This window comes from Coenobita brevimanus, chromosome 23 (genome assembly GCF_032717465.1).
Source record: "Coenobita brevimanus isolate Jiangsu-jjx chromosome 23, ASM3271746v2, whole genome shotgun sequence".
NCBI classification, from domain to species: Eukaryota; Metazoa; Arthropoda; class Malacostraca; order Decapoda; family Coenobitidae; genus Coenobita; species Coenobita brevimanus.
Genome location: NC_136976.1, coordinates 54,926,942 through 54,943,022, shown reverse-complemented (window position 1 = coordinate 54,943,022; position 16,081 = coordinate 54,926,942). Strand labels below are relative to the sequence as shown.

At 41.4% G+C, this 16,081-nt stretch overlaps 1 protein-coding gene across 1 annotated transcript in view; it reads left to right on the top strand.

The window, feature by feature from the left end:
- Window positions 1–16,081, top strand: part of LOC145392978 (DNA damage-regulated autophagy modulator protein 2) — a 75,035-nt gene that overhangs the window by 12,589 nt on the left and 46,365 nt on the right. Inside the window, exons 2-4 of the mRNA XM_080267276.1 lie at window positions 3,147–3,268; window positions 12,661–12,887; window positions 14,049–14,187. Coding sequence (XP_080123402.1) covers window positions 3,147–3,268; window positions 12,661–12,887; window positions 14,049–14,187 — 488 coding nt within the window. The remainder of the gene's footprint in view (window positions 1–3,146; window positions 3,269–12,660; window positions 12,888–14,048; window positions 14,188–16,081) is intronic.

Sequence of the window (16,081 nt, the reverse complement as noted above, 5' to 3'; positions counted from 1 at the left end):
AAGGCCAAGGCTAAAAGAGAGTATCGTGTTGGAGTGAAGAAACGTGCCTCGGATACTTACCCCCAACATCCATTAAACACCTCAACCTGGTCTCTGTGGTATGTATCTCCTCATATAATGTGTACTGTACAGTTTTTATTGTTTGTATCTCACAATGCAATGTACAATAGTGATTTGATGTACTGTATTGCAAGTGAAAATGAAAATCTGATGTTACTTTAGGATAACCAGGAACCAATTAGCCTTTTTGCCATAAAGACAATGCCCCAACTTTCGCTAATTCCACTTTCGCGCATTATTTTTGGACCCAATTAGGCGCGAAAATTGGTGCCCCACTGTACACAGTACCTCAATATACAATATCCCTAGATGCGATACCCCGGCTTAACGATGGGGGTAGAAACACCACCATACCCCGCCTAACAATGGCCATGATAATGTATATATCCATCCATCCATCCATCATCCAGTCCTACATTATATATAGTATAAATATATATACCGGTATATATATATATATATATATATATATATACACAGTATATCCATCCATCCACCCATCATCCAATCCTGCGTTGCCCCATGAGGACCGTAGGAGCCAGGGGCTAGGCAATTTGGTCCTGATGTTTATGATGAGAGTGACCAGCCTCACTCATCCCTGAGTGGTATTATGTTAGCAATAAACCCCAACCATCCCTTGGATATAAACCCTCACCGGCTCAATTCGATTGGAGCGCCTTAATTCCCCACTAAACCACTGCATGCCATAATTTGGTTATATGGTTACCACCCAGCATAGTAAATGGTTTCTTGGTGTACAGGAAACCATTTGGCTTCTCACTCATTGTAGAGTCACCCATAGGCAGAAGAAACAGGAAAGAATGAAGGAAAGAATGGCAGAAGAGGGAGTGTAAAGTCACCTGTAGTCAGAAGGATGAAGAAAGAATGAAGTTAAGAAAGACAGAAGAGGAAGGAAGGAAAGGAGGAGGGAGGAGAGGAAAAGGCAGACACCTGAGTGCAGCACTACATCGAGTGAGTGGATGATGAGCTCCCCCATCGACCACGTATATATATCTATATCTATCTGTCTATCTATCTGTCTATATATATATATATTTTGCTGATAGCCTCCTTAACCCCTACACGCTGGGGGTTTTCCGATGTGCACGCTCCTCCCTACGGGGGTTATCTGTGATGGAAAAAAATACCCTTACTTTAAACCCTAATATCTGCCAAATTATAACAGCTAGAGAAAAAATTAAAGATACATAAGAATGATCAACTCTTCCTCTTTCAAATGAAAGTATCCTCACGTCTCTAGGTGGTCCCGTTGATGAGTAAGGATAAGTTAAAGGTCAAAGGGTTGTGGGAAGACGCCTGTGGCTATACACGTCAACCAGCATTGTTCTGCGCCCAAAATTGTGACTGCTATACACACCAGCCAGCGGTTAGGGGTTAAATAGTTGTATTTGTTATGTTATTGTTTTGGTATACAATAAAATGGCTTTGTATGCTCCCATTTGAGTGAAGTTGTTACATACTGTATAGTAATGACATTATTTGAATCCCTTTGTATGCCATTTGGGGTCAGATTGATCAGACTGACCCCAACACATTTTTTAAATGATGCCATTCTGCCACTTATTGCTTTAGGGATCTGACAAACCATGACTTTGTTTTTCTTTGGCCAGTGTATAAGCACACAGCATTTGATTAGGAAGACTCTAACAGTTTAGGAGTTAGGAGGGCGCAGTCTTCATTGGGGGTCATCCGGTTCCGCACCTGGCATTCCTTATAATTTTTCTTTTTCCCCCAGTTCTAGATATTATTGACCATGTCACTGAATGTTGAGATGATCTACAGTCAGTGGGGGAGAATCGTAGATGATCTTCCCATTTCTGATGCTGATAATGACACCCTGCAGTGGTTTATCTGATGATAAGATCATTCAAGGATTTTCTGATTATGAGGGAGGACAAAACCCTGGCGATTTTCTTGTCAAGTAGTGGCATTTTCTCTCATATGATCAGCTCAACCATAATGTATTTGAGAAGCTTATATCTTGGCAACCACAGGGCCAATCACTGCATGGTTTGCACCATATGATAGCCGAATTCTTTAAGAGTTGCTATGATAGCCGAATTCTTTAAGAGTTGCTTTTAATAGGTTTCATCACACCAAGGCGGTGCACATGACATGCCACATGCACCAAGTGTAGCATGTCGAAAATCTTCAAAAGAGGGCCACATGTCATACAGTTTGTCGTAAAGGCATGAAACTTGGTAAGCAGGTAACCATCAATATACTCCAGGCATCCTCGGGGTGTAAGCAGCATGTCAATGCATTCAGATTTAAATGCCCTGCTTGTACCTCTTTGACAAAGGCGTTTTACTGATTAAGAATATGTCAGTCCTGTTTATGTTTATGTATACTTGATTTTTAAATCATTTGGGGGTTTTCTGAATATAAATGTCAATCCTGTTTATGTTCTGAACATAGATTCAATCAAATTTTTCACGTCATTTTATTTTCATGATTTTTTTTTTTCTGTGGTAGGTTACCTGATAGTACATATATTTTATTATGTTAAGAGCATGCTGAGTGAATAAGAATGATGTAACCTAAAAATGCCTGCCACGTTATTCATTACATGTGCAAGCTTTGAAAAAGTTTGAAGAAAATCATAAAAACTTTACTTCTAAACACACACACACACACAAATAAAACAGAAGGGACACATGGTAGATTGCTTACATGCTTCATGTCCTGGGCAACATATATACAAAATTTAACATGTGTAACTTTATGCATATTGCAGAAATCCAAAAATTAAGTTGGGGTCTTTCAAGACCCCACATGGCGTTCCGGTTTACGTTTTTTCACCTGGCATATGAAGAGTTAATGCAGAGTGGATGTTGAGCATATTAATCATGATGGTAGAGGTTGGTGTGTCACATCCTGAATGTTCATTCTTTCTCACAGCTATCCAAAAATTAATTTGGGGTCTTTCAAGACCTCACGGGATGTTCCGGGTTACTTTTTTTCACCTGGAATACGAAGAGTTAATGCAGAGTGGATGTTGAACATATTAATCATGATGGTAGGGTTTGGTGTGTCACATCCTGAATGTTCATTCTTTCCCACAGCTATGTGATATCTGTCCTCCTCAACCACACGGAGCCAGAGTTTCCATACATCAGTGACACAGGGACCTACTCTCCAGAGAGCTGTATCTTTGGGCAAGCCCTCAACATTGGAGCCTTTGCTAGTAAGAACTGTTCAGTGTATCTTGTACACCTGCTCCAATAAGTATTAATTCACATTTTGTCCAGTTCAAGCTGACACCATTGATGATGTCTTGCAAAATGCCCAGTGGTTGCATAACACATAAGTAAACCTGCTTTCACGAGGATGCATTATATCACTGCCCTTTGGTGTTTCATAGTCTGTATTCATATCATATAAATATTCAGATGATAACAGACTAATCTTCTTGGTACATCATGAGGTATACTGTACTGACCATATGGGATGACTCCCTGCTGCATGGTACTAGTTGAACTTACCATACATATTAGGAAAGTGGTGTGTCCAGAAGTTCCCTGTTTAAGTTCCTTAGCGAGTTCTTTACATGAATAGCATCTCTAACACTAATTCTGATATTAGAGTGTTTACCCTTGTGTCACGTTTAGTAGTCAAAATGCCAAGAGTGCTGGGGTTTTACAAGTGAGATTAGTAACTGATTTGGTAAGTGCAGCTATGAATGAAAGATTGCCAACATCCCAAGGGAATGCAGGATGGTCACTACATAACTGCTGTGCATTGACATACCATTGTGCAGATTGACAGGATGATAAATGTGCATACATGAACTTATGATCAGCACTCACCATCCACCCATTTGTTTTAGTGCTGCTTTGGGTGTCTGGCCTTTCCTCTCTTCCTTCCTCCCTCTTCTGTCTTTCATTCCTTAATTCTTTCCTCTTTCTTCTGTCTACGGGTGACTTTACACTCTCTCTTCAGTCGTTCTTTCCTTCACTCATTCCTCTTCCTTCTGCCTATGAGTGACTACATTGAGTGACGAGCCAAATGGTTTCCTGTACACCAGGAAACCATTTACTATGCTGAGTAGTAACCATATAACCAACTTATGGCTCCTGGTGGTGTAGTGGGTAATTAAGGCACTTCAGTCGGATTGAGCTGGTGCAGGCTCATATCCAGGTGTTGTTTGGTGTTTATTGCTCAGGTAATGCCAATCAGGGATGAGTGAGACTGGTCATTCTCATCTTAAATGTCAGGACCAACCTGCCTAGCCCCAGGCTCCTATGCTTCTCATGGGGCAGCATAGGCTTGGATGATGGATGGATGGATGGATGTTTTCATCTTTGACCCCATAAAATCCTTAAAAGCTTGTATAAAGACATTTTAAAAGGTGTCTGGTAGATATTGCCTTAAGGAACAGTTGTAGCAAACTGAAGTGAATTGGTGAATTAATGAAGGACTGGCACCAGACTCAGATGTGATTGCAAGAAAAGAAAAGCAATTCATTCATTCATGAGTGAATTCCTTCAATCCTCTGTTGCCTCATGAGGAGCGTAAGAATCCAGGGCTAGGCATGTTGGTCCTGATATTTAAGATAAGAGTGACCAGCCTCATTCATCCCTGAGTGGCATTACATGAGCAATAAACACCAACCACCTCTTGGATATAAACCTACACAAGCTCAGTCCGACTGGAGTGCATTAATTACCCACTAAACCACCAGGCGTTATAATTTGGTCATATGGTTACCACCCTAGTAAATGGTTTCCTGTTGAACAGGAAACCATTTGGCTTGTCACTCTGTGTAGAGTCACCCACAGGCAGAAGGAAGAAGAAAGACTGAAGGAAAGAAAGACAGAAGAGGGAGTGTAAAGTTTCCTGTAGGCAGAAGGAAGAGGAAAGAATAAAGAAAAGAAAGACAGAAGAGGAAGGAAGGAAAAGAGGAAAGGGCAGACACCCAAAGCAGCACTACATCAAGTGAGTGGATGGTGAGCATCCCCACCTGCCACCTGCAAGAAAGGAAAAGAAAAAAGAAAGAAAGAAAGACACAGCAATTACAGTTGGTCTCCACCTTAATGTGCAGACCTAATGAGTATTCAGTGCCAGATAGTTTGTTGAAGAGTGTGATTGTGAAAGTTTAAAAAGGGAAGAGGATGTTCTTGATCATTTTGTTTTCATTTTGTTTTGTTTTTTAAGGCTCCAACATGCTTGCATGTGTCAGCCTTGGTCACCTAATGGCAGCACTCCATGCTACATGATCTCTGGCAGCCTCCCTGTTTAGTCCCTTATCTCTGAGGTCACACTCAATGACCTCGTCCCAGATCTTTTTCAGTCTGCCACTCGCTACCCTATCCCCAGCATTAACACTTCTCACTTGCACCCAGTTATCATCCCCCATCCTCTCCACATGCCCAAACCAATCTGCCTCTCCTCATCACAACACTAACACACTCCAGTCCCATCCTAACTCTTAATTCTTCCATTGTAAACCTTGCCCCCTCCAACCTTGCACTCAGGGACACATTACACATTCACCTGATCATTGTCATTTCTATATGTTTGAGCCTGTGAATATCCATTTCCTTTACTTCCCAGGTCTCACTACCATACAGCATTACACTCCTAACACATGCTGCATACAGAGATCCTTTAGCATGGAGAGAGAGCCCTCTCAATGTCAGGAGAGGCAACAGCACCGTGAACTTCTTCCAGCCATTGACTCTAGCCACAGAGCTAACTCCAGCCCCACCTCCAGCACATAGCATGTCTTCCAATTAACAAAACTCTTCCACACACTCAGGAGACTCACCAGCAAGCTCAATCCTTTCATGCCTGGCAGTCTCCACATGCTCTCCCCGACACGCCACACACATGCAGTCAACATTATCTTGCAGTCTACCTCTGATACCAATACATCTCTTATGCATCCACTTTTCACAAACACTTCATAAGATGGAATTACTTCCCATGCCCTTGTAGCATATTGCACATGGCCACTCCCCCTCTTCTCCGACAGTGCCGTCCCCCACCCGAGAGACCATCACATTTGTTTTATCTGCTTTAACTCTTAAGCCCTTGTGCCTCATACCATCTCTCCATTTCCTAACTCTTTCCTCTGCCTCCCTGTCCTTGTCTGCAATCAACATCAAATCATAAGCATTCAACATCTCCCACTGGAGTCCATTTCTGAAGTCATGTGAAAGGGCTTCAGGTACCATAATAAACAAGGTGCTCAAGACTGACCACTGATGCACACCAACATTTACAGAAAACTCCTCACTCAAATCTCCATTCACCCGTACGTGTGGCCATAATGACCCTAACCAGCTACTTGATCCCGAGCTTTCTCATTGCCCACTTCACCTCTCCAGGGACTTTGTCAAAGACCTTTTCCAAATCAACAAAAACAAAGTACAGTTCCCTTTTCTTTCCTATATATTTTTCCTGAAGCTGTTGAACAATGAATATGGCTTTAATGGTCCCTTGCTTGGCATAAATGCAAACTGCATCTCATCAGTTTTCACTCTTTCTCTAATCATACCTTCTAGAACTCTCTTGATGTGGGTAACTATAGGAGTCTGTTAGATCAGGCACTGAAATCCATGTAGAGATTTTGGAATGCATGATCAGGGAAAGAGTGAGCTTTAATGAGATGCAGTTTGTATGATGTGTACTAGAGGAACCACTGATGCAATACTTATTGTCATGTGACTCAAAGAAAAGTTGTTTTGGGAAGAAAAGAGAGTTGTACTTTGCTTTTGTTGACCTGCTGAAAACTTTCATTTAGGTATGTACAGAAGTCATATGGTGGGCAGTGGGGAAGATGGATTGTCATATTAGTTTTGACAATGTATTAGAGTACAATTACCCACGTGGAGAGTAGATCGTGGCCCGAGTGATGAATTCTTAGTACAGTACAGGCTCAGTTAACCAGGAAGTTTGGGGAATTTACCTTTCCAGTTACTGATTTTTTCAAGATCTCCAACATATACTTGTATATATAGGCAATATCATTGTATTTTACACAGTAGTTACCACCATATCCAGCATTAATAGATTCCATTTGCAACATTTGCTCCTCTTAAACACACCCCATAGACATAACACCCATGATTGCAGTGTCTTGCAGTAGTGCAAAATGCACAAGGTACATTAAGCCCATTTATTAAATATTATTCATTATATTGCTCATAAGAACATGGAAAAATAAACTAAAAAAGAAGCGGTGCCAAGACACAGCAAACCTGTCCCTGGCAGTCATTTTAGTGCTGACATACAAACACAACAGGATATCTAGTCAAAGATGTCACATGTCATATTTGGAGTAAAGGGTGAAAATTGACAATTTTATTCCCATTCAAAATTTTAGCGTTGGGTCTGGTTAGTACTTGGATGGGTGACCGCCTGGGAACACCAGATGCTGTTGGCATCCCTACGTGTCAAGTGGGGTTGGTGGAGGATTAGTGCCCCTCCCTGTAAAACAGTTAACTCTAAGCCCTTGGCCACCCCATCTGGGATACATGGTGTCTGGCAATGAATGAATGAATGAAAAAAATTTTAGGCCTAACCCACCTGACATTGCCCCCCCTACCACTAACTGGGGGTGACACATCTGATGTAATGAGGCATGTTATAGGATTCTAATTTGAAAGATGCACCTTTGAGGTTTAGTTTCATATCAATATGACAAAATTCAAAGGAGTTATGGCGAAAAAACGATTTTTACTCGTCCCTTTTTTTTTTTTTTTTTTTTTTTTTTTTTTTCCCCAGCCCAGGCCTTTTTCCAATTTGGCCCAAAATTAAATAAGGTGATCAGAAGGTCATAGCCCATCATCCTTGTAAATTTAGGCAAAATCACACCAGTAGGTTTCACATAAAGTTGTTAACGGATGGACAGACAGACAAACAAACAAACAAACAAACAGACAGACAAACTATGTGAAAACAATACCTGTCCCCAAGCCCCTCTGTGGTGGAGATGGGTAATAAATAAATTTTAACCATTTACAGTAATCCCTCCAATATCCGATGTAATAGAGCCAAAGGCATGTCCAGAAAGTGGGTCCATCCGGATAGTAGGCCTCTGTCTCCTGGACTGGTACTTATGGACCCTAACCCAGCCTGACTCAGAAAACTACCTACATAATGACATGCACAGCACCTGTTTAAGACCCTATTCACACAAATAAGGGACAGAAAGTATGAAATATATGAAAAGGAACCAGAGAATGAGGAATTAGAAGTGAGTATGGAAAATATTCAGCAGTGTACAGGGTACATACAACACGTCCGTGGCTGTTCGTTACAAAGGTTAACCTGCCTTCTCTAAGGCTCTGGCAGTGATGAAAATACTCTTGAAGCACATACAGTAATCCAGTGTTTTGCTGCACTTAATCCTTTGGACTATGAGTTATAATTGTTTAACACTTCACATTCTGTTCTTACTTGCTCCACGCCAGTTTCAACTGCCAGTTTGCATACTGTACTTATTCTTTGCACTCTGAATTCTAATTTCATAACACTGCACAACACTGTAAATTCCCATGTGGTCTAGAGGCAAGGTATCGCAGTTTATTCACTGTTTATTCACAGAAACAAGCACGTGTGGCATCCATTGAATGAGGGTCTAGTCAAGATGGTAGTTAGGTGGTAACTGGGGAGGGGGAAGCAAGGGGCAGGCGTAAGCACAGCTGTTCAGCGCTGCGTGCCAATTTTAAAGCACAGTTGAAAAAAATGTCAGATTTTTTCTTTTAACATTTTTGGCCATTTTTGGTTTCCAAAGGCCCGGGCCCAAAATGTCCAGGTAGTGGGGAGTCTGGATAGTGGGCATCCAGATAATAAAGGGATTACTGTATTTGTAAACTGGTGATATAGAAAGAAATGTTGTACAGTACTATACTGAACATTAGAATTATATCACCAGTTTACAAATACAGTAATCCCTTTATTATCTGGATGTCCACTATCCAGACTCCCCACTACCTGGACATTTTGGGCCCGGGCCTTTGGAAACCAAAAATGGCCAAAAACGTAAAAAAAAAAAAGCTGACATTTTTTCAACTGTGCTTTAAAATTGGCACGCAGCGCTGAACAGCTGTGTTTATGCCTGCCCCTTGCTTCCCCCTCCCCAGTTACCTCCTAACTACCATCCTGACTAGACTGTCATTCAATGGATGCCACATGTGCTTGTTTCTGTGAATAAACAGTGAATAAACTGCAATACCTTGCCTCTAGACCACATGGGAATTTACAGTGTTGTGCAGTGTTATGAAATTAGAATTCAGAGTGCAAAGATTAAGTACAGTATGCAAACTGGTGGTTGAAACTGGTGTGGAGCAAGTAAGAACAGAATGTGAAGTGTTAAACAATTATAACTCATAGTCCAAAGGATTAAGTGCAACAAAACACTGGATTACTGTACGTGCTTCAAGAGTATTTTCATCACTGCCAGAGCCTTAGAGAAGGCAGGTTAACCTTTGTAACGAACAGCCACGGACGTGTTGTATGTACCCTGTACACTGCTGAATATTTTCCATACTCACTTCTTATTCCCTCCCGTAATTTGAAATTGCCGCCTGGCGCCGAACAGCTGTTACACCATGGTCCCTTCACCCCTTCCTTCCTACCCCTCCCAGATGCTCCTAGCAGTGCAAGCCACAGGTGCTTGTTTTTTGTGAATAAACAGTGAATAAACTGCAATACCTCGCCACTAGAATACACAGGAATTTACAGTGTTGTGCAGTGTTAAGAAATTAGAATTTGGAGTGCAGAGGATTAATTGTGGACTGCAAACTGGCGGTTCAAACCAGTCCAGGAGCCAGGGACTTGTAAGTACCCAGAATGTTTAATATTGTATAAACTCACCTCTAAAACCTCATTTTATGGTTCTTTTGCATTTATTTCAGTCTTTTATGTCCCCTATTGGTGTGATTTGGGTCTTAAATAGGTTCAATGGATGTCCAGAGGGAGTTGTATAGATGTTTTTCTGAGTTAGGGTCCATAAGTACAAGTCCAGGAGGCTGGGGCCCAATATCCGGACAGGATCACTATCCGGACATGCCTTTGGCTCTATTACGTCGGATATTGGAGGGGTTACTGTATATATATTGTATATACGGTATATATATATATATATATATATATATATATATATATATATATATATATCTTGCCATATATATATATATATATATATATATATATATATATATATATCTTGCCAGACGCCTCAATCCCATACGGAGTGGCCACAAACAAATTGCCTCCACGTATCCCTGTCCCCCGCCATTTCACTGCCCTGCTCCCAACTCACACCCCTATCTCATATACTTCTCCACCCCATCCCTCCATCTCATCCTCAGCCTCCCCCTCCCCTTTCCTCTCCCTCCCTCCACCTCACTCACGTACACTCTCCTTGTCAGTCTTTCACCCTCCATCCTCTCCACATGGCCAAACCAACTCAGTGTGTTCTTCCTAACGCTTCCTATCACATCCATATCCACACCACAACACTCCTTTTTATCCTCATTTGTCAGCCTGTCTCTCCATGTGACTCCAAAGGCTCCTCTTAAATAAATCGTTTCCACTGCTCTCACTCTTGACTTGTGTCCTTCCAACAACGTCCAAGCTTCACTTCCATACGTTAGAGTTGGTATCACAATACTGTCATGTAGTAACTTTTTCACCTCCATGCACACTTCCCTGTTTCTTATCACTGCTTTCAAGGAACCAGCAACCTTTCTTCCTTGTTGTACCCTTTCAAGCACTTCTCCCTCCAAACTACCATCCTTACTCATTTCACTACCCAAGTACTTAAACGTACTCACATTTTCCATTTCCTCGCCGTCCATTCTCACTGTACATTCACTGACTTCACCTCTCTCAAATACCATCACTTTATTCTTCCTTGCATTCACCTTTAGATTCCATTTCTTACACACTCTCCCAAACTCATCCACCAAGCCTTGCAGCTCCCCTTCGTCTTCACTCAACAGCACAGTATCATCTGCAAACAACAGTACAGGGAGTTTCCAAACACTACCCTCTCTCACCAGGGCCACTCCAACATCCACTACCCTACCTTGTACCTCTTTTATTACCCCATCCATGTACAGATTGAACAACCATGGAGACATGACACAACCGTTTCAACCCAACCTTCAAAGATACAAATTCACTCAGTTCACCATCCACATGCACTGCAGCCTTAGCACCGTCATACCTACTCTTCACAACATTCAACAACTTCCCATCCACTCCAAATATTCTTAATACTTTCCATAATCCTTGTCTATCCACCCTGTCATATGCTTTCTCCAAATCCATGAGAGCCGCATACAAATTCTTTCCCTTCTCTAGAAACTTTTCCACTAAAGATCTAAGAATGAATATCTGATCTACACAACCTCTCCCCTTCCTGAAGCCTCCCTTTTCATCTGCAACTAATTCCTCTGTTCTTTCCCTAACTCTGTCAATAAGTATCCTACCATACACTTTTCGCATTACACTGAGAAGACAAAAGCCCCTATGATTACCACACACTTCTTTTTCCCCTTTTCCTTTGTGCAAGGGAATAATTATACCTGACTTCCAATCCTCCGGGACTCTGCCTTCCTCCCAGGCCAATCTGCACATCTTCCACATCCATTCTACTACTATCTCTCCCCCATGCTTCAGGATTTCTCCACACACTCCATCAATTCCTGGGGCTTTCCCCAATTTGACTTTCTTTATTGCTTCCAGAACTTGTATCTTATTGATTTCTTCTCAGTCTACCGCTAATAAATTACATCTCATATGGTTCCTATTATCACAAACAGTGTACAAGATGGATTTACTTCCCTCTCCTTTGTGGCAAACTGCACATGGCCACATTCCCTCTGCATTGATAATACCACCACCAACCCTAGATATCATCACTTTTGTTTAATCTGCATTTACTCAGAGGACAGCATGAGTGGTAGATGCCGTTTTTCCTCTCCAGTGCAGTAGGAAGTAGGTAGAAGGGCTGCCTGCAGCAGAAGTTCTAAATGGTGGGTCACAGCATCCTTAAACCAGTACTCTGCTATACAAAGAGATGATCTTGTACCATAATCCTCTTGTCTATGGAAATAAACTTTTAGCATTAATGTCAGGAACAATATTATTAGGAATCTGTACAGTAATTAAATTTTAACATAGCTAGAGGAACAACTGCCAGGAACATATTTAGAATTCTTCTCAGTGTTCCATTTATTTATATTTCCCATTATCATTGGTCATTTTGTATCGGTTGGTTAGTGTTTAAAACTTGTATCAGATGAGTGGATGTTAAGTCAGGGAGGGAAAACTTTGGGAGCTTGCTCATGATACCCTTTTTTTTCCCCCACATTCTGTAAGTAAAAAATACACCTTTTTATTATACCAGTCTCCTTGTTGTCTGTCACTCTCCGTCCTCTCATGGATTCATGGGTCCTACTGTAACATATTATGGAGGTTTAGCTCATAGAACAATAATGGTGAACAACTAATCCATTTTTATGTACATTAAGAATACAGTGCATTACTTTATTTCCTGTGGTGGTGCTAGGGATGTAAATTGCTCCTGGGGCCAGGATGCAGTGCCCTTAATTCTTTCAGTTCTTGTGACGATCTATGTAAGGTTTCGACAAATAGCAGAGCTCTACCGCAATCACTCCTCCTCATCCAGCATCATTCGCCTCAACCGTGTCAGCTTTGGTGTAGGTTGCCTCGCTGCCCTTGGAATATCCGTTGTTGCCAACTTCCAGGAGACCAATGTGTTCTTTGTTCACATTGCTGGGGCTCTAATGGCATTTGGACTTGGAACTGCTTATCTCTGGCTTCAGGTAAGAGAATATTTTTATTGCACAGTAAAGAGACACAGTGAGTATAGGAAGACTTAATAAAGTAGGAAAATTGAAAAATATTTGTGAGAACAAGAGAACCAGGGATGGATAAAATAATCTGAAAACATATGCTTGCTTTCTGTTACGAGTACAGTACACAAAGGAAACAGATTTACAGTGGTAAAGTACAAGCTAGATTGTTGTCAGTAAATCAGAGAGATCATAGACTGTCATTACAAAAATTTCACTGGAGTTCTTTGTAATCTGCTGAGCTACTTACCAAAAACATGTTGGTAATTACTTGTGGAAATAATTATACATATAGTTACAACCATTTTGTTTGGAAATTATTGAATGTATAATTGAAAGAATATTTAATGTATAAGTGAATGCATAGCTGAAGAAAAAAAAAAAAGAAGAAATCTGTAAGGTACTTTCTTTTAGAGAACCCAAGATGAGTATATGACAGGGTTGTAAAATGCTTGACATAGGATGATAGGACGTTAAATGATCCCCATGTCATGCTAATTCTTTGTAAGGCAGTTTACCTTTCTTGAGTCCTTGTTTTATAACCACTGTAAATTGTCCCTCATATGAGGCTTGCAGTTAGGTCCATGCAGACCTTTATTGTGCCTCATATGAGGTCAGCAGCTCATCAAGGAATAAGGCATACAAAGATGGAGATTATGCAGTACTGTAAATACACTAATGTATATGATACTTCTAGATTTTTACAAGAATGGGTTTTAAGTGAGGTCTGCACATTAATAACAGCAGCTTCTTTTAGCCAGATTAATAGAAAAGATAGCACATACTGCATGAGACTGCTAACAGGACTTTGTCAGTCCATCTGTATACCATACAGTTAGTGAATAGCTAGCTGTATCTTCTGTGTAGCTCCGTAAGTGTATTAATAACAAGAGCATATCCATCCAAAGCAATTCAAAAATTTGTCTGAGCATAATGTTATATAATATAACAGCAATTTAGATTTCCTGTTTAGCATCATATCAGCACTGTGATAAAACAGATGCTTAAAAAGTTAGTCTAGTGTACAGATTCAGTTGTATCCTGACTTTTGGCCCACCCACATATGACAGGATCTCCCTCATACTGTACTAATAATTTTTGCTGAAAACTGTATATGTGTTCACTGTGCAGGCAATGTGTTCGTACCAGACACACCCTTTAGTGAACAGTCTGGCGATGGCCCATGTTCGACTGGTGCTGGCAGTTGTGGCATCACTCTTCTTTGTGATTGGCTGTGTTTGTGCCAGTATTGCCCACTCCCAGTTCCACGGTAAGCCACTGACATCTTCAGTGTCAAAGTCAGGCATTTGAAAGTTAGTGTCCCGTCTGAGTAACTTCAGCACTGTGCAGTACCCTCAATCTATCTGTACTCCTCTTGGCAAGAATATAATCATCACTGGTCTTTCTCTCAGTTCTTTCTTCTCTTCATAACTTTACATAATTTTTTACCAGTCAGTCAGGGTGGTACTCCCAAGGGGAATGGGAATGTTGGTAATAGGGGGAGCTGGAGTTCCTCTTTCACTTGCTACCAGAATATCTGACTATCCTCCTTTACTGACCTTTACAATGTGACACGAACATGGAGAGTAGACTAGCATACTCCTCCAAACTATCTGATGTACTACTCAATATACGCTTTACATATCACACAACGTACCCCACTGTGTCACAGGGGTTGACTCCAGCAAGGACATGCAGCTAGAAAACTTTGCCCCTGCTATGTGGTGGCTGACCTATGGAAGGGAGGTGTGCTGCTGGCTCCTCCAGTGTAGTTTTGGGGGTTTGGTTGGGATTGGGCTCAGATCTGTGCTAGAGGGTACAGGGCATTGTGGTTCCTAGGCTGATGCTTCCGCCCAATAGAGAAGGACCCAAACTGGGGAGTAGCTCCCCAGGAGGCTGCCTTATCAGTGGGCATATAATGGCAGGGCAGTTACAGTGCTAAGGGCGCGCCTGGAAGGATTCATTGTAGCTGTCCTGTCAGGGTGCCTCGAGGCCATTGCCACAGCCACTGTTCGCGGCTGGTGGGCTATGGGTCCCAGATCCCATGGCTGGACTTTGGACCATACAGTTGGGCAGGGCCTGTGGTCTGTCTCTCCCCATTATTTTATTCTTACCAATTATGGAAAAGAAATAAAGCATAAAAATCAATGCAAGCCTCTGGAAACTAAATTGCCCAAGGGGATCAAAGTGGCATCAAGGAATGTGGGAAGTTTGAGGGGTAGAGCAGGGGAAGTTAACAACTTAACAACTTAATTAGTGATAGACAATATGGTTTTTGCCAAGAAAGATCCACCATTGACATACTCAATCTCCTGACTCATACCATCCATCAATCAGTTGACCTACATGGTGAAACTCTTGCAGTAGCCCTGGATATTTCTAAAGCTTTCGACAGAGTGTGGCACCGTTCCCTGTTGTCCAAACTCCCTTGCTATGGACTAAACTCTTTTGTTCCTTTGATTTCTTCATATCTCAGCAATAGAAAAGTAAGAGTAAAAGTAGATAATGTATATTCCACTTTCCACTCAGTTAATGCCAGCGTGCCGCAGGGATCAGTTCTGGCACCAACCCTGTTCCTTGTTCATATTAATGATCTCTTATCTGTCACCCACAATCCCATCCATTCATATGCAGATGGCCCAACACTTCATAGTTCATTCACACTCAGACATCCATTTGCAAAGTCCGATATCTCTAACACTCACCTCAGTACAGCCATCTCTTTAAATCAAGACTTATCCATGATCAGTGAATGGGGACAAAACAACTTTGTCTCATTTAATGCTAGTAAAACTAAGTATATACAATTTATTAATAGGCAGGTGTTGCCAGAATTGTATATTACCTTCAATGCTACAAATATTCCCATTTCCAAAAGTATTGAAATTCTCGGCATCTCACTTAACAATGCCCTCAGCTGGACCTCTTATGTCAGATCACTTGCTAAAACCGCCTCAAAGAAACTTGAATTATTGTACAGAGTCCATAACTTCTTCACTGACGAGCAGCTAGTTATAATTTATAAGAGTCATGTGCGCTCTCAGCTTGAATACTGCTCACCCCTGTGGAGCGGATGTGGAGAGGTTGCATTAACCCTTTAACCGCGGGTGTCATCCCAGAATGTCATTGCAAAAACTGGACCAAACCGCGGGTGTCATTCTTGA